This window comes from Ovis aries, chromosome 3 (genome assembly GCF_016772045.2).
Source record: "Ovis aries strain OAR_USU_Benz2616 breed Rambouillet chromosome 3, ARS-UI_Ramb_v3.0, whole genome shotgun sequence".
Lineage (NCBI taxonomy): Eukaryota > Metazoa > Chordata > Mammalia > Artiodactyla > Bovidae > Ovis > Ovis aries.
The window spans coordinates 65,996,106-66,023,861 of NC_056056.1; the positions used below are offsets into that span (position 1 = coordinate 65,996,106).

Sequence of the window (27,756 nt, forward strand, 5' to 3'; positions counted from 1 at the left end):
CTGGTTGTTGGCTTTTCCCTTTCATCACTTTTAATACATCCTGCCTTTCCCTTCTGGCCTACAGAGTTTTTGCTGAAAAATCAGCTAATAGCCATAATGGGGATTCCCTTGTATGTTATTCAGTTTTGTTTTGTTCTCTTACAATTTTGTGAGACACGTAGGGAAGATGTATCACTATACACATTTAACAGATGAAAAATAATATGATGCACCCAAATAATGTAAGTCATCCAAAACTCATTAAATTCAGCTTCTACAAAATATTTTATTGTTTTAGTGAATTTTTTGGCTGTCCCCTCCCCCTCAAAAAAACATCTAATCTACACTAATACTTTCAAGGACTTTCAATTTTAATATTTTATTATTAAAAAGGTAGCATAGTGGCCATGGAGACACAACCTCATTAAGAACGAACTGGTCTTTCACCTGTGAGGAGTGCAATAATCTGACAGCCTCCAGAGGCAGCGCCACTAGGAACCAGCACAGCATGTGAGCCGAAGCCACGCTCTCCCCTGGCAGCTCCTACTAAAGAATGATCATGGCGGGAAGGCTCTGTGGCCATTTTTACCCAATTGGAGACTCTTCAAAGGGGACCCATTAGCTCTGGTGCTCCCTAATTGGCTGAGATTTTGTGAGAACTGTATCACAGTCTGAGCTCTCCGTGCCCAATCTTCCTGTTTCCTTCTCTTTCATAGGTGTCATTGCAACATCCCACTCTGAAAGCTTTCCTTGTCCAAACCCGCTTCCTCTCCTTTCATCTTTCTATTGTGCTGTGCTGTCGCTTCAGTTGTGTCTGACTCTTTGCGATTCTATGGACTGCAGCCCACCAGGCTCCTCTGTCCATCTGATTCTCCAGGCAAGAATACTGGAGAAGATTGCTACGCCTTCCTCCAGGGGATCTTTCAGATCCAGGGATTGAACATGTGTCTCTTATGTCTCCTGCATTGGCAGGCAGCTTCTTTACTGCTAGTGCCTTTCTCTTATACAGGTACTATACTCTCTCCCCTCAATAAAGAGCTTGTACTCCTAATGCTATCTCCACATCTGTGTCTCTGAAAAATGAATTTGACACAGATAGTAAATTACAGCCCTGATTAAAAGCACTAAACTAATATAAGATGAAAAACAAATTAGCTTTTGATGACCATGAAAATCATAACTTTTCCTATACTAAATAGATCTGCCTCAAAAATCAACTTCCTATTTTACCTAGCCCAATTTACAACCATAGAGCTAGGCTCAGGTTTCCCTGATAGCTCAGCTGGTAAAGCATCCACCTGCAATGCAGGAAACCCCAGTTCAATTCCTGGGTCGGGACGATCCCCTAGAAAAGGGATAGGTTACCCACTCCAGTATTCTTGGGCTTCCCTGGTGGCTCAAATGGTAAAGAATCTGGCTGCATTGTGGGAGACCTGGGTTTGATCCCTGTGTTGGGAAGATCCCTTGGAGAAGGGAAAGGTTACCCATTCTAGTATTCTGGCCTGGAGAATTCCATGGACTGCATGGTTGAGGCCAGGTTCTCACGTTCTACATTTAACTAAATCTTTCCTTCCCTCTCCTTGCTTTCTTATGCTTACAGGATCTTATAACACTTTGTTTTTCCAAGTGGACCAGAGAAAGGAATGATTAAAGAGCAGTGTGTGATAACTCTTCCTTGCAGTGAATCACACCGGAAGGACCTTTGTCTTCAGTTCAGCACTCCTCCAGGAACACCCCAAGGGCTCTTCTCCACTTACTACCATATCTCCTGGATTGACACCTCACACTTCCAAGATCCACCACTCATACCTGAATCCTATTCTGATAAGTAGACCCTTTTAAACACAAGGCTACTCTTGGGTTTTCATTTGTGTTCAGATGGATTTACTATTTAAAAATGTACAGTTATTCAGCTTTTATTTATGCCTTGGTTCCACATGTATAGGCTATAAACCCCTATAGGACAATGATAATGATATATACATTTTTATATACATGACAGCACCTACTCTGAAGTCTTCTGCACAGGAAGCTTAAATGAAATTTTATTGATCTGACTTGATAGTAATAATTGGACAAATAGAAATAAATCTCTTTCAACAGCCACCTGAGTGCCAGGCATGATCAAATATGAAGAATCATACATTTTTAAAAGGAATGCAAAGGCAACACGCGCTTTACAGAACTCAAATTATTTAACCCTCATGACCCTAAGAGCAAGCTATTTTAAGATACCTTGAGGATGAGAAAAGACGATGAGTGAGTTTGGGTTCTCTGTGCAAAACAAATAAACCTACAGCAACTGGCAAAGTTGAGATCAGAATCTAAATCGGCCTAACCAGAAGACTGAGATTTTTCCCAGCGACTCACAAAGAGGAAGGAGGGATACCACCAGCACATCTAGAAGTGACATCTACTCTGAAAAAAGCCTAACAGATTTTAAAATAACAATATTTTAGAGTAGGGGTGGAGACAGGTTATTTCCTAATTGGGGAACTCAAAGAACAAAGTGACACTGAGTTGGGCCTTGAAAAATATCTAAGATTTTCACGAACGGAGATAGGGAAGAGGAGATAAAACAAGGAAAGCCAGGGCTGGATTAGTGTCTGCTGGGAGTGTAGAGGTTATTAGAAACACATTACAAGCCAGGAAAAAAAAAGGAAAAACAGTTAGAATGGGTTTATAGGAGGCTTTGAAAACCATGCTAAGAAGCTGGGACACAATTTCTGCAGGCAGAAAGAAGTCACCAAAGTTTTTTGGCAAGAAATAATATTATCAGTGCTGGCAGCATCATAATGGTGAAATGAAAACAGAGACTCCATTTAGGAAAATATGGTAACAGTCCAGGCAAGAGACAATGAGAGGCTGGAGTAGGGTACTAGTGAACAAAGTAAGACAAAGAGAACAGTAAGAGGACTAAGAGTCAAAAGTAACTCTAAAAACAGTGTGGCTAGTTGAGTGAGGACTGAATGACCTGGCAAAAAGAGAAAAGGAGGAAGAAGAGAAGATTCAGATAGAAAATGATTTACTCATCTTTCTATCAAAAGCAAACTGGTTGACTGATGGCTAACACACTAATTCCACTAGTCTCTGCTTCTCTCAGTTTATGCAGATCTGAATGATAGATTCACAGATGATGGAAAACATAAAGGACCTCCTTCCCATCAAGAGTCAAATCTGCTGCCTTCCTGTTCCTCAAGCAACCAGGAAACCTAAGTACCAGGCAGCCAGAACAGCTCATACAGAAGCATTTCTCAACTCCTGTACGACAGACAGCAAAGTGTGAGGTGGAGAAGCAGGTGCAAGAGATAACAGAGCTGGAACAGAAAAAAAGATGTTAATGTGGACAAATGCCATTGCTCATTGAGATGTGAACACTCATCATATTACGACTTAACCTCCACTTTGCAGATTCACATTAAAGAGGTGTGGATACAGTCCCAAAATGTGACTCACTTTTCAAGAACTTAAATCTCTCCTGTTGTAAAATCTAATCACCTTATCATAATTTAGACTATTTTATACAATTAAAGTCTTTTAAGTAGCATATCCTGTTGTAGCAAGAAATGTGTCTTAAACTCTCATCAGAGACTGATGGAAATTATACTATGGAGGGAGATAGTCACTATTCATGACTTTCTTTAATCTCAATTTAGAAAACACTTTCAAAACTGGAGGAAAATATATAGACTTATTCAGCAACTTTAGAGGCTCTTATAAAAAAAAAAGACAGCATTTATCTTATTTCAATAGCACATAATATTTTCCTATTCTCTCAACAAGATACCATAATGTGAAAATCTTCACAATAAACAAAATGCTTACTGACTAATGGAAACCACTACATGCCAAAAGGGGAATGAAGCATGGAATGAATAACCAGCATGTTTCTGTTCACAGAAGTCATTCATATCTACCAGAAACCTATATGCAGCCTCATAGATGCCACTACATTTTGATATAAATCTGCTCTTTTTATTCTTTTATTATACAGTACTTTTTTGTTTTTCCTCAACTTCCCCATCTTCCTTTTGCCATTAACACAACACTGCAGATGACACTGTGTCCTATTAATAATAGCCTAGACAAGAGAATATGACTTTTAAAAGGTGCCAGGTTACTTTTCAAACATGGGATTTATTAGAATAAATATTAAGGTATATTTTTCAAAAATACAGTTTGATCTTACATACTGTTTACATGTACTTTATATGTTGGGTTTTTCTCTTCTCCTCCTATATCTCACAACTGGAATTGTATTTTTTTTCCTTTATATTTAATATTTATATTTATTTAAATAATAAAATTTATTATTTATTAATAAATATTAATAAATATTTAATATTCACTGTGATTAAGAGACTTAAAGACACATCCATGAAGTTATCATGTGAAGAAAAAGCAGAAAGCTGTGCCTTTTCACTATCTCTTCACTCCATCTACTGTTCCATGATACCCAAGTCTATGACTCCTTGAAATGGGGCCATAAATTCAAGTATCATAACAAAACGCATTATATTTAGGGATTTTCCTAATGATACTAGCATTTTGACCCTATAACCTATTATATTCCAACCTGCTCTCCTATTCCAACCTGGTTCTTCAAGCAATATCTAGAAGCCTATTTGATCCAAGATGGTTGGGCTATAACTTAATATGGTTTCCAGACTTTGGGGGGAAATTCCCTCAATAATACATAGGTTAACAATTGCCTCTTTACTAAAACTGCCACATTTACAAAATGAAATTTTTTCAATTACAGTCAATTTCCAATTTGTTCTTCTGACACAAGTTCTCAATTATATGAAAGAACCTACAATACCTTCTCTTTCTGATTTCCAATTGATATGAAAGTGCTTGTGTTTGTCCTTAAACAAAATAAACAAAGAGGATAATCTGAATTGCATCCAATTTACAATCTTCCTTTTTGTCTAAATCAAACAGAAGCTTAAGACTTTGCAATATGTTGGTAAGCAGGTAAACATTATTATCGGGCTGGTGGGATCTGATTTCAGAACTTTCACAGGACACGGGGAATCAGACTTCTGGAAGGCACAAAATCTTGTGTGCACCAGGACCCAGGGGAAAGGAGCAGTGATCCCACAGGCGATTGAGCCAGCCCAGCTGCTGAGTGTTTGAGGGTCTCCTGTGGAGGTGTGGGTTGGCAGTGTCTGCTGTAGGGACAGGGGCACTGGCAACAGCAGTCCTGGGAGGCACGTGTTGGCGTAAGTCCTCTGAGGCTGCCATTAACCCTACCACAGAGCTTAAACACTCCAGGACTAGGTTGCCTCAGGCCAAAAAACTAACAGGGAGGGAGCACAGCCTCACCCATCAGACAAATGTATTAAAGATTTACTGAGCATGGGTCTGCCCACCAGAGCAAGACCCACTTTTCCCCACAGCCAGTCCCTCCCATCAGGAAGCCTGCATAAACCCACAGCCTACAGAATGAAAGCCACAATTACAGAAAGCTAACCAAAATGATCATGTGGACCACAGCCTTGTGTAACTCGATGAAGCAGTGGGCCATGCCATGCAGAGCTACCTAAAATGGACAGGTCATGGTAGAGAGTTCTGACAAAACATTTACTGGAGAAGGGAATGGCAAACCACTCCAGTATTCTTGCCTCAAGAATCCCATGAACAGTATGCAAAGGCAAAAAGACATGACACCAGAAGATGAGACCCCAGGTCAGCAGGTGTCCAAAATGCACTGCGGAAGAGTGGAAAAATAGCTCCAGAAAGAAAGGGAGGCTGGGCCAAAGCAGAAATGATGCTCAGCTGTGGATGCGTCTGGTAGTAAAAGAAAAGTTTGATGCTGTAAAGAACAATACTGCACAGGAACCTAGAATATCAGGTCCATCAGTGCAGTTCAGTCGCTCAGTCTTGTCTGACTCTTTGCGACCCCAGGGATTGCAGCACGCCAGGCAGGCTTCCCTGTCCATCACCAACTCCCAGAGCTTGCTCAAACTCACGTTCATAGAGTCAGTTATGCCATCCAACTACCTCATCCTCTGCCATCCCCTTCTCCTTTTGCCTTCAATCTTTCCCAGCATCAGGGTCTTTTCCAATGAGTCAGTTCTTTGCATCAGGGGGCCAAAGTATTATAGCTTCAGCTTCAGCATCAGTCCTTGCAATGAATATTCAGGACTGATTTCCTTTAGGATTGACTGGTTTAATCTCCTTGCAGTCCAAGGAACTCTCAAGAGTCTTCTCCAACACCACAGTTCAAAAGCATCAATTCTTCAGCTTCAGGTATACGGTTCAGGTTAGGTCCATGAATCAAGGGAAATTTGATATGCTTAAGCAGGTGACAGCAAGAGTGAACATTGACAGTTTAAGAATCAGTGAACTAAAGTGGAAGGCAATGGGTGAATTTGATATAGATGACCATTATATTTACTACTGTTGGGCAAGAATCCCTTAGAAGAAATGGAGTAGACTTCATAGTCAAAAAAAAATAAGAGCCTGAAATACAGTACTTGGGTAGAGTTTCAAAAACAACAGAATGATCTTGGTTTGCTTCCAAGGAAAACCATTCAACATCACAGTAATCCAAGTTTATGCCCAACCACTAATACTGAAGAAGTTGAATGTTTCTACACATGGACATCACCAGATGGTCAACACCAAAATCAGACTGATTATATTCTATGCAGCCAAAGTTGGAGAAGCTCTATACAGTCAACAAAAACAAGACCGGGAGCTGACTGTGGCTCAGATCATGAACTCCTTATTGCCAAATTTAGACTTAAATTGAAGAAAGTACGGAAAACCGCTAGACCATTCAGGTATGACCTAAATCAAATCCCTTATGATTATACAGTGGAAGTGAGAAACAGATATAAGGGCCTAGATCTGATAGACAGAGTGCCTGATGAACTATGGAGTGAGGTTCGTGACATTGCACAGGAGACAGGGATCAAGACCATCCCCGTGGAAAAGAAATGCAAAAAAGCAAAATGGCTGTCTGGGGAGGCCTTACAAATAGCTGTGAAAAGAAGAGAGGCAAAAAGCAAAGGGGAAAAGGAAAGATATAAGCATCTGAATGCAGAGTTCCAAAGAATAGCAAGAAGAGATAAGAAAGCCTTCTTCAGCAATGAATGCAAAGAAATAGAGGAAAACAATAGAATGGGAAAGACTAGAGATCTCTTCAAGAAAATTAGAGATACCAAGGGAAAATTTCATGCAAAGATAGTCTCAATAAAGGACAGAAATGGTATGGACCTAACAGAAGCAGAAGATATTAAGAAGAGGTGGCAAGAATACACAGAAGAACTGTACAAAAAAGATCTTCACGACCCAGATAATCATGATGATGTGATCACTCACCTAGAGCCAGACACCCTGGAATGCGAAGTCAGGTGGGCCTTAGAAAGCATCACTATGAACAAAGCTAGTGGAGGTGATGGCATTCTAGTTGAGGTATTTCAAATCCTGAAAGATGATGCTGTGAAACTGCTGCACTCAATATGCCAGCAAATTTGGAAAACTCAGCAGTGGCCACAGGACTGGAAAAGGTCAGTTTTCATTCCAATCCCAAAGAAACGCAATGACAAAGAATGCTCAAACTACCACACAATTGCACTCATCTCACACGCTAGTAAAGTAATGCTCAAAAATCTCCAAGCCAGGCTTCAGCAATATGTGAACCATGAACTGCCTGATGTTCAAGCTGGGTTTAGAAAAGGCAGAGGAACCAGAGATCAAATTGCCAACATCCTCTGGATCATGGAAAAAGCAAGAGAGTTCCAGAAAAACATCTATTTCTGCTTTATTGACTATGCCAAAGCCTTTGACTGTGTGGATCACAAGAAACTGTGCAAAATTCTTCAAGAGATGGGAATACCAGACCACCTGACCTGCCTCTTGAGAAACCTGTATGCAGGTCAGGAAGCAACAGTTAGAACTGGACATGGAACAACAGACTGGTTCCAAATAGGAAAGGAGTGCGTCAAGGCTGCATATTGTCACCCTGCTTATGTAACTTATATGCAGAGTACATCATGAGAAACACTGGACTGGAAGAAACACAAGCTGGAATCAAGATTGCCGGGAGAAATATCAGTAACCTCAGATATGCAGATGACACCACCCTTATGGCAGAAAGTGAAGAGGAGCTAAAAAGCCTCTTGATGAAAGTGAAAGAGGAGAGCGAAAAAGTTGGCTTAAAGCTCAACATTCAGAAAACGAAGATCATGGCATCCGGTCCCATCACTTCATGGGAAATAGATGGGGAAACAGTGGAAACAGTGTCAGACTTTATTTTGGGGGGCTCCAAAATCACTGCAGATGGTGATTGCAGCCATGAAATTAAAAGACACTTACTCCTTGTAAGAAAAGTTATGACCAACCTAGATAGCATATTCAAAAGCAGAGACATTACTTTGCCGCCTAGGGTCCGTCTAGTTAAGGCTATGGTTTTTCCAGTGATCATGTATGGATGTGAGAGTTGGACTGTGAAGAAGGCTGAGCACCGAAGAATTGATGCTTTTGAACTGTGGTGTTGGAGAAGACTCTTGAGTACCTTGGACTGCAAGGAGATCCAACCAGTCCATTCTGAAGGAGATCAACCCTGGGATTTCTTTGGAAGGAATGATGCTAAAGCTGAAACTCCAGTACTTTGGCCACCTCATGCGAACAGTTGACTCATTGGAAAACACTCTGATGCTGGGAGGGATTGGGGGCAGGAGGAGAAGGGGACGACCGAGGATGGATGGCTGGATGGCATCACGGACTCGATGGACGTGAGTCTGAGTGAACTCCAGGAGATGGTGATGGACAGGGAGGCCTGGCATGCTGCGATTCATGGGGTCGCAAAGAGTCGGACATGACTGAGCGACTGAACTGAACTGAATGGTTCTATGAAGAGCTACAAGACTTTCTAGGATTAACACATACACACACACACACAAACACACAGACAAAGATGTCCTTTTTATCCTAGGGGATTGGAATGCAAAAGTAGGAACTGAAGAAATACCTGGAGTAACAAGCAAGTTTGGCCTTGGAGTACAAGATGAAGCAGGGCAAAGGCTAACATTCTCTTTGCCAAGAGAATACACTGGTCATAGCAAATACCCTCTTTCAACAACACAAGAGACAACTCTACATACGGACATCATCAGATGTTAAACACCGAAATCAGACTGATTATATTCTTGGCAGCCAAAGATGAAGAAGCTCTATACAGTCAACAAAAACAAGACCTGAGCTGAGCTCAGATCATCAGTTCCTTATGGTAAAATTCAGGCTTAAATTGAAAAAAAAAAAAAAAAATAGGGAAAAGCACTAAGCCATTCAGGTATACCCTATATTAAATCCCTTATGACTATACAGTAGAAATGACAAATAGATTCAAGGGATTAGATCTGGTAGACAAAGTGCCTAAAGAACTATGGATGCAGGTTCATAACAATGAAGAGGAAGCAGTGACCAAAACCACCCCAAAGAAAAAGAAATGCAAGAAGGCAAAGTGGCTGTCTGAGGAGGCCTAACAAGTAGCTGAGAAAAGAAGAGTAACAAAAGATAAAGGAGAAAGGGAAGGATATACCTAACTAAATGCAGAGTTCCAGAGAATAGCCGAGAGATAAGAAACCCTTACTAAGTGAACAGTGCAAAGAAACAGAAGAAACTAGAGATACAAAGGGGATATTTCATGGAAAGATGGGCACAATAAAGGACAGAAATGGCAAGGACCTAGCAGGAGAGATTAAGAAGAGACAGCAAGAATATATAGAAGAACTATACAAAAAAGGTCTAAATGACCTAGATAACTACAATGGTGTGGGCACTATCTAGAGCCAGGCATCATGGGGTGTGAAGTCAAGCAGGCATTACTTAAGCATTACTATGAACAAAGCGAGTGGAGGTAATGGAATTCTAGCTGAGCTATTCCAAATTCTAAAAAGACGATGCTGTTAAAGTGCTGCACTCAGATGCCAATAAATCTGGAAAACGCAGCAGTGGCCTCAAGACTGGAAAAGGTCAGTTTTCATTCCAATCCCAAAGAAAGGCAATGCCAGAAAATATTCAAGTGAAAGTTGCTCAGTCGTGTCCAACTCTGCAACCCCATGACTATAGCCTGCAGGCTTCTCTGTCCATGGAATTCTCCAGGCCAGTATACTGGAGTGGGTAGCTATTCCCTTCTCCAGGGGTTCTTCTCAACCCAAGGATCGAACCCAGGTCTCCCATATTGCAGGTGTATTCTTACCACCTGAGCCACTAGGGAAGCCAAAGAATACTGAGGGGGTAGTCTATCCCTTCACCAGCATCTCTCTCAACCCAGGAATTGAACCGGCAATATTGCAGGCATATTCTTTACCAGCTGAGCTACCAGGGAAGCCTGAAGAATGTTCAAACTACTGTACTGCACTCATTTCACATGCTCACAAGGTAATAAAATCTTTCAAGCTAGGCTTCAGCAATATGCGAACCAAGAACTTCCAGATGTACAAGCTAGATTTAGAAAAGGCAGAGGAAATCATCAATATCACTGGATCACAGAAAAAGCAAGGGAATTCCCAAAAAACATCTACTTTTGCTTCATCGACTACACTAAAGACTTTTGTGGATCACAACAAACTATGGAAAATTCTGAAAGAGATGGGAATACCAGACCACCTTACCTGCCTCCTGAGAAACCTGGATACTGATCAAGAAGCAACAGTTAGAACCAGACCTGGAACAACAGACTGGTTCAAAATTGAGAAAGGAGTATGACAAGGCTGTCTATTGTTTCCCTGCTTATTTAACGCATATGTAGAGTACATCATGCAAAATGCTGGCCTGGATGAATCACATATTGGAATTAAGACTGCTGGGAGAAATATCAACAACCTCAGATATGCAGATGATACCACTCTAGTGACAGAAAGTGAAAGGGAACTGAAGAGCCTCTGATGAGCATGAAAGAGGAGAGTAAAACAGTTGACTAAAAACTCAACAGCCAAAAAATGAAGATCATGGCATCTGATCCCATTACTTCATGGCAAACAGATAGTGAAAAAGTGGGAACAGTGGCAGATTTTATTTTCTTGGTTTCCAAAATCACTATGGACAGTGACTGCAGCCACAGAATTAAAAGACACTTGCTCCTTGGAAGAAAAGCTATGACAAACCTAGACAGTGTATTAAAAAGCAGAGACATTACTTTGCCAACAAAGGTCTGTCTAGTCAAAGCTACGGTTTTTCCATTAGTCATGTATGGATGTGAGAGTTGGATCATAAAGAAGGCTGAACACTGAAGAATTGTTGCTTTCGAACTGAGGAGCTGGAGAAGACTCTTGAGAATCCCTTGGACAGCAAGGAGATCAAGTCATTCCTAAAGAAAATCAATCCTGACTACTCACTGGAAGGACTGCTGCTGAAGCTGAAGCTCCAATACTCTGACTACCTGATGCAAAGAGCCAACTCGTTGGAAAAGACTCTGATGCTGGGAAAGACTGAGAGCAGGAGGACAAAAGGGTGACAGAGGATGAGATGGTTGGATGGCATTCACGGGACACGAGTCTGAGCAAACTCCAGGAGACAGTGAAGAACAGGGAAGCCTGAAGTGCTGTAGTCCATGGGTCACAAGGAGTTTGACATGACTTAGTGACTGAACAACAAAGCATTATCAGAGCTTGTATCTTTAACAGAAGATACAAAATAATAGCTGGTATAATTTGACTGTGATTACTGTATTATAAAAAGTTTCACTTTACAAAGCAAGTTGTGTTTACGTAAAACACAGTTACCTAAACATTTAAAAGCATCTCCTTGCTCTACATTAACTACAAATTCTATTCATTTCCAAGACACTGTTGAAATTGTCAGCAATCATGCCATTCTTATGTGTATTTCCCCTTGAGGGGTCCACAGTTGTCTGTTTCTGTGATGTCATGAAGCATGTTGCTGTTGTTTAGTCACTCAGTCGTGTTCAACTCTTTGTGACCCCATGGACTGCAGCAAGCCAGGCCTCCCTGTCCCATTTCCCAGAGTTTTCCCAAATTCATGTTCACTGCATCATTTGATGCCATCCAATCATCTCATCCTCTGTCGCCCTCTTCTGCCTTCAATCTTTCCCAGCATCAAGGACTTTCCCAATGAGATGGCTGTTCCCATTAGGTGAAACTCCAAAGTATTGGAGTTTCAACTTTAGCATCAGTCCTTTCAGTGGGTATGCAGGGTTGATTTCCTTTAAGAATGACTGGTGTCCAAGGGACTCTCAAGAGTCTTCAGCAACACCACAGTTCAAAAGCATCAATTATTCGGTGCTCTGCCGATATGGTTCATCTCTCACAACTGCACATAACTACTGGAAAGACCATAGCCTTGACTATATGGAGCTTTGCTGGAGCTTTGTTGGAGCTTTGTTGGCAAAGTGACATCTTTGCTTTTTAACACACTGTCTAGGGCCCTTGTAACTCAGCTGGTAAAGAATCTTCCTGGGAGACCTGGGTTCAATCCCTGGGTTGGGAAGATCCCCTGGAGAAGGGAAAGGCTACCCACTCCAGTATTCTGGCCTGGAGAATTCCATCGATTGTATAGTCTGTGGGGTTGCAAAGAGTCGTACACAACTGAGCGACTGTCACTCACTAGGTTTGTCACAGCATTCCAGCCAAGAAGTAATCATCTAATTTCATGGCTGTGCAGCACATGGCATTTTAGTTCCCCAACAGTGACTGAACTAGGGCTGTTACAGTGAAAATGCCAAGTCCTAACCACTGGACCACCAGGAAATTTCCAGTTCACAGTTTAACAGCCCCTAAACCATGGTGGCTCAGGCAGTAAAGAATCCACCTGCAATGCGGGAGACCTGGGTTCAATCCCTGGGTTGTGAAGATCCTCTGGAGGAGGGCATGGCAACCCATTCCAGTATTCCTGCCTGGGGAATCTCCATGGACAGAGGAGCCTGGGGGGATACAATCCATGGGGTCGCAAAGAGTCAGACACAACTGAGCACAGCACAGCAGATACAGGCATACCTCTTAATCCAGCCAGTTTATACAGTTCAATGAGTTAACTCAGAATTCAGAAATGCCACTTTCCCATATTAACTAGTAAATAAAACCATATTCAGCCCTTAACAGGTTCTCAGAGTCTCAGTACTGGGAAATAAGCTTTATAAAAGATTAATTTTAAATATGGATACCATGGCTTTCAAATTATATTATGATGTTTTTCTTCAATAATTTCCCACCCATCATCACCCTCCAATAATGACTCCAATAGTCTATATTCATATACCTGTCATTTGGAAAGTACTTTGAAATAAGAATTTTTATATGGAGCTAATCTGATTCAAATCAGACATCTTATTATAATACATACATGTACAGAAATTTTAATTATAGAAACACTATTAAATATCAGATAAGAAAGCTAGAAATACATTTGATTACTTAAATAATTTTAAAGTAATAAATTGGAGTATAGTAAAACTTGGTAGTATTAACACATTACAGAATGTTAGATGGAAATAAAATTTGGAGCTGACTTTACTTGACAAATCATTCTGAAAGGATTCCAAAACAGAAAGTTTGTAGAAATGATCTATGAATAGCAGATACATGCAACCTGTTAAATCTTTAAAACAATATATCCATATGATAAATAATTACACTGAGATAAAATGCCAATGAAAGTATATATTTTAAAAATAATTCTATTAATATAAAACTCATAAAATATTAATTTTCAAAGTTAAAATACCTAAAGTCATAGCAACAATTTTCAAAGTCTTATTGCCCAACTGAAGAAATACAGCAGAAACTCACTAGGAAGAAAGAAAATAACATGCACGTTATTGTACGCTTTAAGTGACTATAAACACTACCATGTTATTTAATCTGCAGCATAACCCTATACATGCAATATCAAAATATTTTAAAGTAGCCTTGCCAGCTGTACCATCTAGCAATATTATGGTATCATCAAGTTAAGATCATATAATGCTACTCTGGAAATAATAAAATACAGAGGAATGTTACCAGGACTATATACGTTCAACAAAGGAAATGCTCTCTCTAAATGGTAACCAGATAGGTTCACATACCATGTAAAATTCTTATAAACACAAATTCACACTCCATCTTATAAGTAACTGTGATGGACAAATGGATTATGTTAGAATCCCCTCTAACAAACAGTGAACAAGCAGCTTTAATGAAGCTTATGACCCTATCCTATGGATATCCTAGAGAATCTGAAAGCAAGCATTTTGCCAGCAGACACAGGTCAGGTGCTATAATTCCTGCTCTCATATCATTAAATTGTTTTTCTAAATTTGAACTTTTTAACTTCTTTAGCTATACAACAGCAAGCAACACGTTGAAAACAGTTTAAGAAACATCAGCTTTGGTAATAAGTATTAAGTACTTGGAAAACACGTTTTCAGAGAATTACAGCCTTTTACAGCAAGAAGAAACTTTTGAGTTCACTTAGCCAGAGCTCCACGTTTTACAGAGAAAAAAGCCAAAATCCACACAGGTGAAATAATTTTCTGAAAGCTGCAATTCAAAGTGTTAGACCTGGGACCAGAACCTGGTCTCCTGACTTAAGGTCCAACACAAATCCCAGTAATCAAACAAGTGTTTATAAAAATTACAGCTTTCCTATGGTATATTGATCACTCCAGATGTTGACATGAAGAATTGTTCCCCTGTACCAATGAGGGCCATCCCCTTCGATTTAGTAGGAACTCCGGGGCAGAAACACATGGGGCATGGTGAGGTCAAAGAGCTGAATAATCAAGTACCACTTAGTCCTGGTACTAAGTCAGAGGTATCAGCCTCCTGTCCTAAGAAGTCAATGAAGTATTTCTTGAAGGGTTATTAATAAAGGAACACTAACCAAGGTGCTGTAAGGAATTCAAAAAAAGGAAGAGAAGTATACCTTCCTAAACATAAACCTCAAGCCTCTTCATCATTCTTGTTCAGAATATAAGACAAAACAAGACAAGTGAGATTTTACTTTAACATTTGCTCACTTAAAATACACATTAGAAGATAAAGGAAATTAGAAATGGAGATCAGTGCAGAAGAATCATTAAGAAAGTCTTCAGGTAAGAGCTGGGATGTAAGCTTTGCCTGAAAAGAATAATGTGCTTTTGATGGCCTTCCACACATGAGGAGCACATCAGCACCAATGAAATAAAAAGATGGGCACAAACCATCATTTAAGCTAAAATGCTTCAACTTTGCTAGTGATGCTGGGAGATGCAGCCAAATGAATAGTTCAGTTCAGTTCAGTTCACTTCAGTCACTCAGTCACATCCGACTCTTTGTGATGTCATGAATTGTAGCACAGCAGGCCTCCCTTTCCATCACCAACTCCTGGAGTTTACCCAAATCCATGTCTATCGAGTTGGTGATGCCATCCAGCCATCTCATCCTCTGTCGCCCCCTTCTCCTCCTGTCCCCAATCCCTCCCAGCATCAGGGTCTTTTCCAATAAGTCAACTCTTTGCATGAGGTGGCCAAAGTATTGCAGTTTCAGCTTCAGCGTCAATCCTTCCAATGAACACCCAGGACTAATCTCCTTTAGCATGGACTGGTTGGATTCATTGGCAAAACCACTACTCAGTATCATTTCTCATAATACTATTTTAAAGAATTTTTAAATCAAACCAGTATATTTGATTTCCATTTCTTCTACAAAGTATAATAGGGAAGCCCAATATTAGCACTAAAGAATGCAAAACAAAGATTCTTTCATATCTTGTCTAAAATGTTTTAAAATATCTTATTAAAACAGAGATGATGTAAAGAAGCACCTAAAAATCCTCGATTTTTTTAAAATGAGAGTTTTCCATAGATAAAGTTGGTGGTTTTTTTGTTGTTTTCAATAAAAACACTGAAAATCATGAAAGAAGGGTAAGGGTGTACACTTCGAGAATCTTAAAACTTCTAAATCTGGACAGTGTCAGATGAATTATCAAAAAATAGATGCTATTAAAATGCAGGGAAAGTAATGAGAAGAATCAAAATAATTTATAATAGGCATTTAGACTTTCAATGGGGCTATTTTTAAAGAAAAACATTATTTAATCCCACTGTGAATATTTTTGGGAAACCTTCCCCAAGAAACCAAACAAAATAAAAACATCCCAGAACATCAGGTGTGCCCCCAACTAGCTATCCGGGACATGACTTTTGATTATTATCCTTGTCAGAATCTTACCATTTCACCTTAAATAAGAAGGCTGCTATTTTTATGCAAAATTTCTTTGACTCTACTTTCCAGTTTTATCTCAATCCTTATAACCCTTTTGCTTTGACAAAGGCTGTATAAATGTCAACTTTTCTTGCCTTTTCTTCATGTCAAATCATTCAACGTCTTCCCTCTCTAATTTTGAATTTTTTCTCACTTATTTTTTTTCCCAGTAAATAGCTTACTACTTAAGTTCCTTTCTCCATTGTTTTAATTAAAAACATAAACACACAGAGAACTAATATTTAAAACCATAAACCAAGAAAACCTTCTGGAAACAAAAAGCTTAATTAATGTATCAAAAGGGCCCATAAAGTAACTGGGAAAACCAATACACAGAGATCTACTCTAAAACATATCCTGGTAAAATGATTTAATTCAGTTAGGTCGCTCAGTTGTGTCCAACACTTTGTGACCCCATGGACTGCAGCATGCCAGGCCTCCCTGTCTATCACCAACTCCTGGAGTCCACCCAAACCCATGTCCATTGTGTCGGTGATGCCATCCAACAATCTCATCCTCTGTCATTCCCCTTCTTCTCCTGCCCTCAATCTTTCCCAGCATCAGAAAGTGAAAGTCAAGTTGCTCAGTCATGTCTGACTCTTTGCGACCCCATGGACTGTAGCCCACCAGGCTCCTCAGTCCATGGGATTTTCCAGGCATGGATACTGGAGAGGGTAGCCTTTCCCTTCTCCAGAGGATCTTCCCAACCCAGAGATTGAACCTAAGTCTTCCACATTGCAGGTGGATTCTTTACCAGCTAAGCCACAAGAGAAGCCCACTTATGGCAAAGTGGGAATAAAATGGCTGGATTTATACTCCCAGTGTAGGCAGGATAAATAAAATAACAACTTAAAAACAAACCTGCTACTAGGGGACCTCTCTCATGGTCCAGTGGTCGAGAATCCACCTCCCTATGCATGATATGTGTTTGATCCATGGTCTGGAAACTGAGATCCCACATGCTGGAGGGCAGCTGAGCCCCCATGTCACAACTACTGAAACCTGTGCAACCTAGAACCTGTGCTCCACAAGAGAAGCTACTGCAGTGAAAAACCCACACACCACAGCTAAAGAGTAGCCTATAGGCAGCAGCTTCTGCTTCTGTTAGGTCCCTACCATTTCTGCCCTTTATTGAGCCCATCTTTGCATGAAATGTTCCCTTGGTAGCTCTAATTTTCTTGAAGAGATCTAGGGTCTTTCCCATTCTGTTGTTTTCCTCTATTTCTTTTCATTGATCGCTGAGGAAGGCTTTCTTCTCTCTCCTTGCTATTCTTTGGAACTCTGCATTCAAATGGGTATATCTTTCCTTTTCTTCTTTGCTTTTCGATTCTCTTCTTTTCACCGCTATTTATAAGGCTTCCTCAGACAGCCATTTTGCTTTTTTGCATTTCTTTTTCTTGGGGATGGTCATGATTCCTGTCTCCTGTACAATATCATGAACCTCCATCCATAGTTCATCAGGCACTCTATCAGATCTAGTCACTTAAATCTATTTCTCACTTCCACTGTATAGTCATAAGGGATTTGATTTAGGTCATACTTGAATGGTCTAGTGGTTTTTCCCACTTTCTCCAAATTAGTATGAATATCAATAACCTCAGATATGCAGATCTACCACACACTTATGGCAGAAAATGAAGAAGAACTAAAGGGCCTCTTGATGAAAGTGAAAGAGGAGAGTGAAAAAGTTGGCTTAAAGCTCACCATTCAGAAAACTAAGATCATGGCATCTGGTCCCATCACTTCATGGGAAATAGATGGGGAAACAGTGGAAACAGTGGCTGACTTTATTTTTCTGGGCTCCAAAATCACTGCAGATGGTGATTGCAGCCATAAAATTAAAAGACGCTCACTCCTTAAAAGGAAAGTTATGACCAACCTAGATAGCATATTTAAAAGCAGAGACATTACTTGGTCAGCAAAGGTCCATCTGGTCAAGGCTATGGTTTCTCCAGTGGTCATGTATGGATGTGAAAGTTGGACTATAAAGAAAGTTGAGTGCTGAAGAATTGATGCTTTTGAACTGTGGTTGTGGAGAAGACTCTTGAGAGTCCCTTGGACTGCAAGGAGATCCAACTAGTCCATCCTAAAGGAGATCAGTCCTGGGTATTCATTGGAAGGACTGATGTTGAAGCTGAAACTCCAATATTTTGACCACCTGATGCGAAGAGCTGACTCATATGAAAAGACCCTGAAGCTGGGAAAGATTGAGGGCAGGAGGAGAAGGGGACAACAAAGGATGAGATCGTTGGAGAGCATCACCGACTCAATGGACATGGGTTTGGGTGGACTCTGGGAGTTGGTGATGGACATGGAGGCCTGGTGTGCTGCGGTTCATGGGGTAGCAGAGTCGGACTTGACTGAGCGACTGAACTGAACTGAACTGATAGGCAGCAGCAAAGACCCAGCGTCACCAAAAATAAATAAATAACCTACTATAACCTAAATAAACTTCAATATAACCACACGTCTACTATAATGGCTTAAAAAAATTTTTACAACTAATGAAGCCCAAATGGTGGCATGTAATAGAACAGCTGGAATTATCTACATTGCCTTTGGGAATATATTATGGTATAATCACTCTGGAAAACAATGTGGCTACTTCTTTTAAAGTCATACATACACATTCACGTGGGGCTTCCCAGGTGACACTGGTGGTAAAGAACCCAACTGCCAATGCAGGAGACTCAAGAGGCACAGGTTTGATCCCTGGGTTGGGAAGATCCCCTGGAGGAGGGCGTGGCAATCTACTCCAGTATCCTTGCCTGGAGAATCCCATGAACAGAAGAGCCTGGGGCTATGTTCCATAGGGTCACAAAGAGTTGGATACCACTGAAGCAATTTAGCACACATACACGTTCACATACTCTGAGAATTCCATGCCTATTTACCCAGAAGTTAAAATATATAACCTATACAAAAACCTGTACGTAAGTGTTTCTACACCCTCATTCATAATTGTCAAAAACTGGAAACAATACAATTATCTATCCAGAAGTAAACAGGAAAGAAACTGCAATAGTTTTCAGTGGACTACTACCTATCATCAAAGAGTAATGAACTACTAACGAACTGCAGCATGGATCAACCTCAGAAATATGCTAAGTAAAGGAAACCAGACACAAAGAGTAAAAACCTGTAAGTCCATTTATATGGCATCACTAAAAATGTAAAAAAAAAAAAAAAAAAAAAAGGCAGAAATCATTGCCTCAGTGAGAGAAGGGGACTGACTGAGGATGATAGAAATGCTCTATGTCTCGTGGTGCTGGTTATACAATTTACATGTGTAAATACACATCACACTATACATTTAAGAAGATGATTTTATTGTTTGTAAATTATATTTCAATAAATCTAACCTTAAAAAAGCAGGCACGCTTTTAAAGGCTTTTAATATATATTTCCAAATTGCACTTCCATTAACTTGATTTCATCTCCTACTCTCATTTAATTCACATTCCCACTGGCATTCTACAAGTGCCTGTACCCTCATCAGCCTGAATGTCATCAGATCATTATTTTAGACTTTTCCTATTTGCTAAGTTCTTCTGAAATGTTGCCTCATTGTTTTGATTTGTACATCTCTCAGTTGTTAGTGATGGGGAACTTTTTTCATCTATTTCTCAAACAGTTCTATTTCTTCTATGTTGTTCATTCTTTTTAATCATTGTTTTAAGAAACTATTTGTTGTTTTTTATTAATTTTTTAAGAACTTGCTATATATCCTAAAGTTTATCTGTCATAAATACTTCTCAGCTTTTCATTTGCCTTTCCTTTTCCAACTTTTTAAAATATACAGACACCTTAAAATTTGAAATTTCTCCCTATTTTCTAAGATTTTAGGGGTATTTTTATTAAGAAATTTCTCTCTTCACGTACAGTTCAGTTAAACACCCAGCTAAATGCTATTTTTTTAATATGCTCCATTTTTTAACTTTTTAAATCTCTGCTGATGCACTGGCTGTTAGCGACATGTGGCTTATAAATTTAAATCAATTAAAATTAAGCTTCCTCCCTAGGTTTCTTCTAGATGTACAGTGTCAGGTCTTCCATTTAAGTCTTTGAACAACTTTGAGCTTATTCTTGTATATGGTATAAGAATCCAAGTCTACTCTTTAGCATGTATATATCCCATTTTTCCACCACCATTTATTGATGAAACTATCGTTGCCCCATTGAATATTCCTGGCACCCTTGCCAAAGATTAACTGATCATATATGCATTACTCTCAGTTCTGTTCCATTGCACTGGGTCTGCTTTTATCCCAACAGTATACTGCTTTGATTACTAGAGCACAGCAATATAGTTTGAATCATGAAGTATAATGCCTCCAGATTTGTTCTTTTTCCAGAGTGCTTTGGCTTTTCAGGGTCTTTTTTGCTTCCATATACATTTGAGGACTTGGTTTTTATTTCTGTGAAAAATATCACTGGACCTTTGGGAAGGACTGCACTGAATCTGTAGACTGCTTTGGGTTCAGTTCAGTTCAGTTCAGTTGCTCAGTTGTGTCAAACTCTTTGCGACCCCATGAACTGCAGCACGCCAGGCCTCCATGTCCATCACCAACTCCCGGAGTTCACCCAAACTCATGTGCATGCTTTGGGTAGTACAGACATTTTAACAATGTTAATTCTTCCAATCCATGAGCACTGGTTTTAGCAATGATTTTTCGCAACTGAAACCAAAGGCATAGGTAACAAAACCAAAAATATACAAGTAGGACTACATCAAATGAAACTGATCCCTCAGAGCCAAGGAAATCATCAACAAAATGAAAAGGCAACCGATGGGATGGGAGAGAATACCTGCAAGCCACATTTATCTGCTAAGGGTTAACATCCAAAATATACAAGAACCCATAAAACTCACTTGCAAGGCAAATTAACTCAATTAAAACACAGACAAGGGAACCTAGACAGTTTTTCCAAAGAAGACATACAAATGGCCAATAAGTGTATGAAAAAATGCTCAACATTATTAATTATCAGGGAAACGAAAAATCAAAACCATAATGAGACATCACCTCATACCTGTTAGAAGGCTATTAGAGACAGCAAATGTTAGTGAGGGTTTGGAGAAAAGGGAGCCCCTGCACAACTGTTGGTGGGAATGTAACCTGGTGCAGTCATTACGGAAAACAGTATGTGTGTGCATGCATGCGTGCTCAGTCATCTCTGATTCTTGCAACCCCGTGGACTGGAGCCCACCAGGCTCCTCTGTCCATGGAATTTCCCAGGAAAGAATATTGGAGTGGATTGCCATTTCCTACTCCAAGAGATCTTCCTGACCCAGGATCAAACCTGCATCTCTTGAGTCTCCTGCATTAGCAGGTGGATTCTTTACCCACAGTGCCACCTGGGAAGCACAGAAAACAGTATGGAGCGTCTTCAGAAAAAAAAACCCAAACATTAAAAACTGAATTACTATATGATCCAGCAAACTACTTCTGGATATATAGCCAAAGGAAATGAAATCATTGTCTTGAAGAAATACCTGTATTCTCCTGTTATTGCAGCATTATTAAAAGTAGCCAAGACATATAAATAACCTTAGTGTCTACTGATGGATAAATAAAGAAAATGTGCTAAATATATGCACAATCAGTCCTAAAAAGGATAGAAATACACCACTTGCAACAACATGGATGAACCCAGAGGACATAATGCTAAGTGAAACAAGGCAAGGCACACTGAAAGACAATACTGCATGATCTCACTAACATGTGAAATATACAAAAAGTAACTTATAGAACCAGAGTGTAGAACAGCAGTGCCAGGGGCTGGTGGGGGAGGGAGCTGGAAGAAATGGAGAGATATTGGTCAAAGAGTACAAACTTTTAGTTAGAAGATGAGTTAGGTTCTGGGGATCTAATGCCCAACATGGTGACTACTTCAAATCTGCTAAAAGAGTACATCTTATGTGTTCTCACCATAAAACAAAACAAAAAGCAACTATGTGAAGTGATCGGTGTGTTAATTTGATTAATCATTTCACAGTACATACATATAATAAATCATCACTTTGCATACCTTAAAAAATTCATGTTGTGCAACTTAAACATATGCAATTTTTGTCAATTAAACCTCAATAAAGCTGGGGAATACCAGACCACCTGACCTGCCTCTTGAGAAACCAATATGCAGGTCAGGAAGCAACAGTTAGAACTGGACATGGAACAACAGACTGGTTCCAAATAGGAAAAGGAGTACATCAAGGCTGTATATTGTCACCCTATTGATTTAACTTATATGTAGAGTACATCATGAGAAATGCTGGGTTGGAGGAAGCACAAGCTGGAATTAAGATTACCGGGAGAAATATCAATGACCTCAGATATGCAGATGACACCACCCTTATGGCAGAAAGTGAAGAGGAACTAAAAAGTCTCTTGATGAAAGTAAAAGAGGAGAGTGAAAAAGTTGGCTTAAGCTTAACATTCAGAAAACTAAGATCATGGCATGGGTCTCATCACTTCATGGCAAATAGATGGGAAACAGTGGAAACAGTGTCAGACTTTATTTTGGGGGGCTCCAAAATCACTGCAGATGGTGATTGCAGCCATGAAATTAAAAGACGCTTACTCCTTGGAAGGAAAGTTATGACCAACCTAGATAGCATATTTGAAAGCAGAGACATTACTTTGCCAACAAAGGTCCATCTAGTCAAGGCTATGGTTTTTCCAGTGGTCATGTATGGATGTGAGAGTTGGACTGTGAAGAAAGCTGAGTGCCGAAGAATTGGTGCTTCTGAACTGTGGTTGTGGAGAAGACTCTTGAGAGTCCCTTGGACTGCAAGGAGATCCAATGAGTCCATTCTAAAGGAGATCAGTCCTGGGTGTTCACTGGAAGGACTGATGCTGGAAAAGACCCTGACGCTGGGAGGGATTGGAGACAGGAGGAGAAGGGGACGACTGAGGATGAGATGGCAGGATAGTATCACCGACTAAATGGACATGAGTTTGAATAAACTCCAGGAGTTGGTGATGGACAGGGAGGCCTGGCGCACTGCAATTCATGGGGTCGCAGAATCAGACACAACTGAGCGACTGAACTGAACTGAACTGACTGAAAGCTGGGGAACAAAGTAAGATGAAAAATATCACTAATTAGAATTAAGGTAAATTTTAAATTCAGTTCTTCAGTCACACTAGTTACACTATTACAGAATATTTATAGAGCAGTTTCAAATTCAATTTTACTAAATTTATAGCAAGGTAGGTAAAACTGAGCAGCAAGTTACAGTAAGTTCTCACAAAGCATTCTTCCCTCTTCCCAAATACAGCCTTCCTCACTATCAACATTCCACACCACAGTATCACATCCATTACAATGGATGAATCTACAATGATGCAACGTTATCACTAAAAGTCTATAATTTACATTAGGGTTCACTTTTGGTGGGAATATGCTAAGAGTTTTGACAAATGTAAAATGACATCTATCCATGATTTTTTTGCTTCCCTAAAGTCCTCTGTACTCCACCTGCTCATCCCTCCCTTCCCTCTAACTCTTGGCAATCACTGACCTTTTTGGTGTCTTCATAGATTTGCCTTTTCCAAAAGTTAAATAATTTGAATTACACAGATTTTCAGTTAGTAATACACATGTAAGCTTTCTTCATGTCTTTCCATGCCTTAACTGCTCATTTCTTTTTAACGCCAAGTAATACTGAATTGTCTAGATGAACTAGTTAATTTATCTATTAAAGGACATCTTGGTTGCTTCAAGTTTTGGCAACTATGACTAAAGCTGCTATAAACATCTCATGTAGATATTTGTGTGGATATAAGTTTTCAACTTCTTTGTGTAAATACCAATGAACTCAACTGCCAGATCATGTTATAACGCGCTCAGTTTTGTAAGACACTGCCCAGTTGTCTTCCACAGTGGCCAACCCCCGGCAGTGGATCAGAGTTCCTCCTGCCCCACGTCCTCATCAGCACTGACACTGTGCTACCCACATTTCAAGTGCCTAACAGCCCATGTGGCTAATGGCTACCACACTGAACAGTAACATACAGGATATTTCCATCTTCACAGAAAGTTATATTGGGAAAGTAGCTCTATAGGAACCAAGGTGACAGCTTTTATTTTTCTCTGTATAAACCCATCCCTTCTCTCATTTAATTTTGTTAGTTCTTTGTTTATGCTTGCTCAGAAGTTCAAATCCTTACCCAGCTACTATGTGACCATTAACAAATTATTTAATACCCCCCACCTAGTAGATGAAGAACAAGCTGGAATCAAGATTGCTGGAAGAAATATCAATAACCTCAGATATGCAGATGATACCACACTTATGGCAGAAAGTGAAGAAGAACTAAAGAGCCTCTTGATGAAAGTGAAAGAGGACAGTGAAAAAGTTGGCTTAAAGCTCACCATTCAGAAAACTAAGATCATGGCATCTGGTCCCATCACTTCATAGCAAATAGATGGGGAAACAATGGAAACACTGACAAACTTTATTTTCTTGGGCTCCAAAATCACTGACGATGGTGACTGCAGCCATGAAACTAAAAGACGCTTTCTCCTTGGAAGAAAAGCTATCAGCCTAGTTGGCATATTAAAAAGCAAAGACATTACTTTGTGAACAAAGGTCCATCTAGTCAAAGATATGGTTTTTCCAGTAGTCATGTACAGATGTGAGAGCTGGACTATAAGAAAGCTGAGCACTGAAGAACTGATACCTTTGAACTGTGGTGTTGGAGAAGACACTTGAGAGTCTCTTGGACTGCAAAAAGATCAAACCAGTCAATCCTAAAGGAAATTAGTCCTGAATATTCATTGGAAGGACTGATGCTGAAGCTGAAACTCCAATCCTTTGGCCACCTGATGCGAAGACTGACTCACTGGAAAAGATCCTGATACTGGGAGGGACTGAGGGCAGGAAAAGGGGACGACAGAGGATGAGATGGTTGGATGGCATCACCGACTTGATGGACATGAGCTTGAGTAAGCTCTGGGAATTGGTGATGGACAGGGAAGCCTGGCGTGCTGTAGTCCATCAGGTCACATAGAGTTGGAGATGACTGAGTAACTGAACTGAACTGAACCAAATCTCAGTTTCCTCATATTATTTCAAAAAGTGAAAGTTGTTCAGTTGTGTCTGACTCTTTGCAACCCCACTGACTAGCCTGCCAGGCTCCTCTGTCAATGGACTTCTCCAGGCAAGAATACTGGAGTGGGTTGCCATTTCCTTCTCCAGGGGATCTTCCCAACCCAGGGATTGAAGCTGAAATCTTCTGTGCTGCAGGCAGATTTTTTACCATTTGGGCCACCAGGGAAGCCCTACTTATTAATTTAATGCATTAAATTAGATAAGCAAGATAAGATAAATTATAACACTCATCATATTAAGTCCTCATTTGCAAACTCTTCCCAGTTAGGAGTTTGTTTTCTGAATGTCTGTCTCAGTACGGTACTTTGAGGATCCTTACTGAAGGCAACAGCTTAATACTGTATTTACCCGATCTGGATTTCTGTAGCCCAAGAGTAGATTTGCCGCTTTTATATCACCATGAACATATTCATTTTCATGTATATATTCCAGTACATCCAACTGTGAAAAGAAATATATACAGTTATAGTGATGTCAATTTAGAACTCATGATCAACCTGAACATTTTGAATAGAAAATAACACTTTTTTTTTTTCATATTAACAATTACAAAGTGATGTATTTCCCAACTGTGCATTTATCTATTCTAAAATTATCACATGTTCTGGTCACGCATCCTGGGGAAAAGTTGCATAAAAGGATTCTTGAACACCAAATGTTTTAATGTTTTAGGGGCACCTGTGATAGAAAGGAAGCCAAGACTCAGCAATACCTGACACTCCCAACAGTCTGATGCCCAAATCTTCTGTCCAAAGAGGAGAAACATAGCAAAATCGGAGAACTGAAGTGAAATAATCATGACGCCCACTCAGCAACTCCTCACTCAAGCAATAATTATTAAGTAAGTTTTGAGGCCCCCAGAACAAAACACCATGTCCATTACCACAGAGAAAGCCATTCTCCCTCTGTAGAGCAACAGAAAACATCTATGCTTCCTCTCTGAAGCCCTTGAGACTTGCATGTTACCTACACCTAGTGCTCAAAAAACATCTGCTGGCTGGCTAGAGGATGAGTGGGAAAATTAATGAATTCTATTTGCCACATCCCAATCTGGCAGGAGTAGTCGCATTCTGTCTAAAATGGAAAAAATAAAATGAAGCTTAGGCAAACCAAACACCAACAAGATAAGACAAATACGTGGTACAAACAAAATGTGTGCATGGGTGCTAGTAAGATTTCATTGCTTCTTGTTTGGCAAAGTATATATTGATAGTATTCACTGCCACATTAATGACTGCCACCATCCCAAACTCACAATAAAAACTTTATAGCACCCCCTTATCACATGTGTGATTGTCACAAAAATAACTGACAAAAGAGAGGTTATTCTTATAGCAATGCAAGCTTGTCCTGGTATGTAAAACAAAGCTGTGAGGCGGGGAAAAAAAAAAATCAGCAGAACCAAAGCCTAATTGAGTTTGTAGTGCCAAACACAGCACATTCTGTCACTTACAGAGCCCACTGTTATCAATTTCACCAAAATAGCATCTACTCTCAATAACTGACATTTCTAGGGCAATAATCCTTCATTCTCTGATAATTCCACAAAGGGCAACAATTTGTATGTTGTAACAAGTAAATAATCTGAAAATGGAGCATGGGAAATAAGTCATTCTTTCTTACCATTCGGATACCTAGCTGCAAGACAGTTGACTTTTTAAAAGTACCATTCTGGTCTGAGATCTTCTGCAAATCTATTCCCAGTCTTTCCATTACCATAAATCTGTAACTATAAGAAGGAGAAGTCAAAAGGAGATGTTAAAACGGCAATGCAGAAACTGTCCATTTATGAATTTGAAACAACCATGGGGATGACCCAGAGAGATGTTATGGGGAGGGAGGTGGGAGGGGGTTCATGTTTGGGAACGCATGTAAGAATTAAAGATATTAAAATTAAAAAAAAAAAAAGAAACAACAGAAAAATGCCCCCAACCTAACAGTGAAGAATGATCCAATCTGAACTGAGAATGAATGTATATTAATAATCTTGGCCTTTTGCAGTATTTACTTTGCAGATAGTTTCTGAGTAGAAGAGCAAGCTGTGCCGAGCCACTTACATGGTCTTAGATCATGAAAAGAGGAGTCTTTCTAAATTAGTCTTCAACTTAATTTATTTTGATTCTACTACCTTCTTGATGTACGGCCTTGAGCAAATTATTTTCCCATACAGAATATTTTCTTTACATTTGTTTCTTGACCTTATAAAATCATATTTACTTTCTCTATACATTTATAAACTTGTGTTTTTATAAATGCACTTCTTCCTTTTCTTTTCTGTTTGAGACCTCCTCCTCTTCTTCACTTCCCTTCACTTACATACTCACATCAGCCCCTGTTCTCTATGTAGCCACACACAAAGGCATATAGAAATTTTTACATGTTTTATAAAAATGTGATCTTCTTATAAGAACTTTTTTGCCTCATACTTTTTTCAATAATACCTCACTGAAATCCTTCAAA

At 39.7% G+C, this 27,756-nt stretch overlaps 1 protein-coding gene across 7 annotated transcripts in view; it reads right to left on the reverse strand.

Annotated features, from left to right (window-relative positions):
• The window catches only part of VRK2 (VRK serine/threonine kinase 2), a 98,740-nt gene that overhangs the window by 38,297 nt on the left and 32,687 nt on the right, over positions 1–27,756 (reverse strand). For all 7 annotated transcript variants that reach the window (XM_027966806.3, XM_027966807.3, XM_060412155.1 and 4 more), the window contains exons 6-7: positions 26,920–27,025; positions 25,645–25,737 (exon numbers count right to left, since the gene is read on the reverse strand). In XM_027966806.3, the coding sequence (XP_027822607.1) occupies positions 25,645–25,737; positions 26,920–27,025 (199 nt within the window). The remainder of the gene's footprint in view (positions 1–25,644; positions 25,738–26,919; positions 27,026–27,756) is intronic.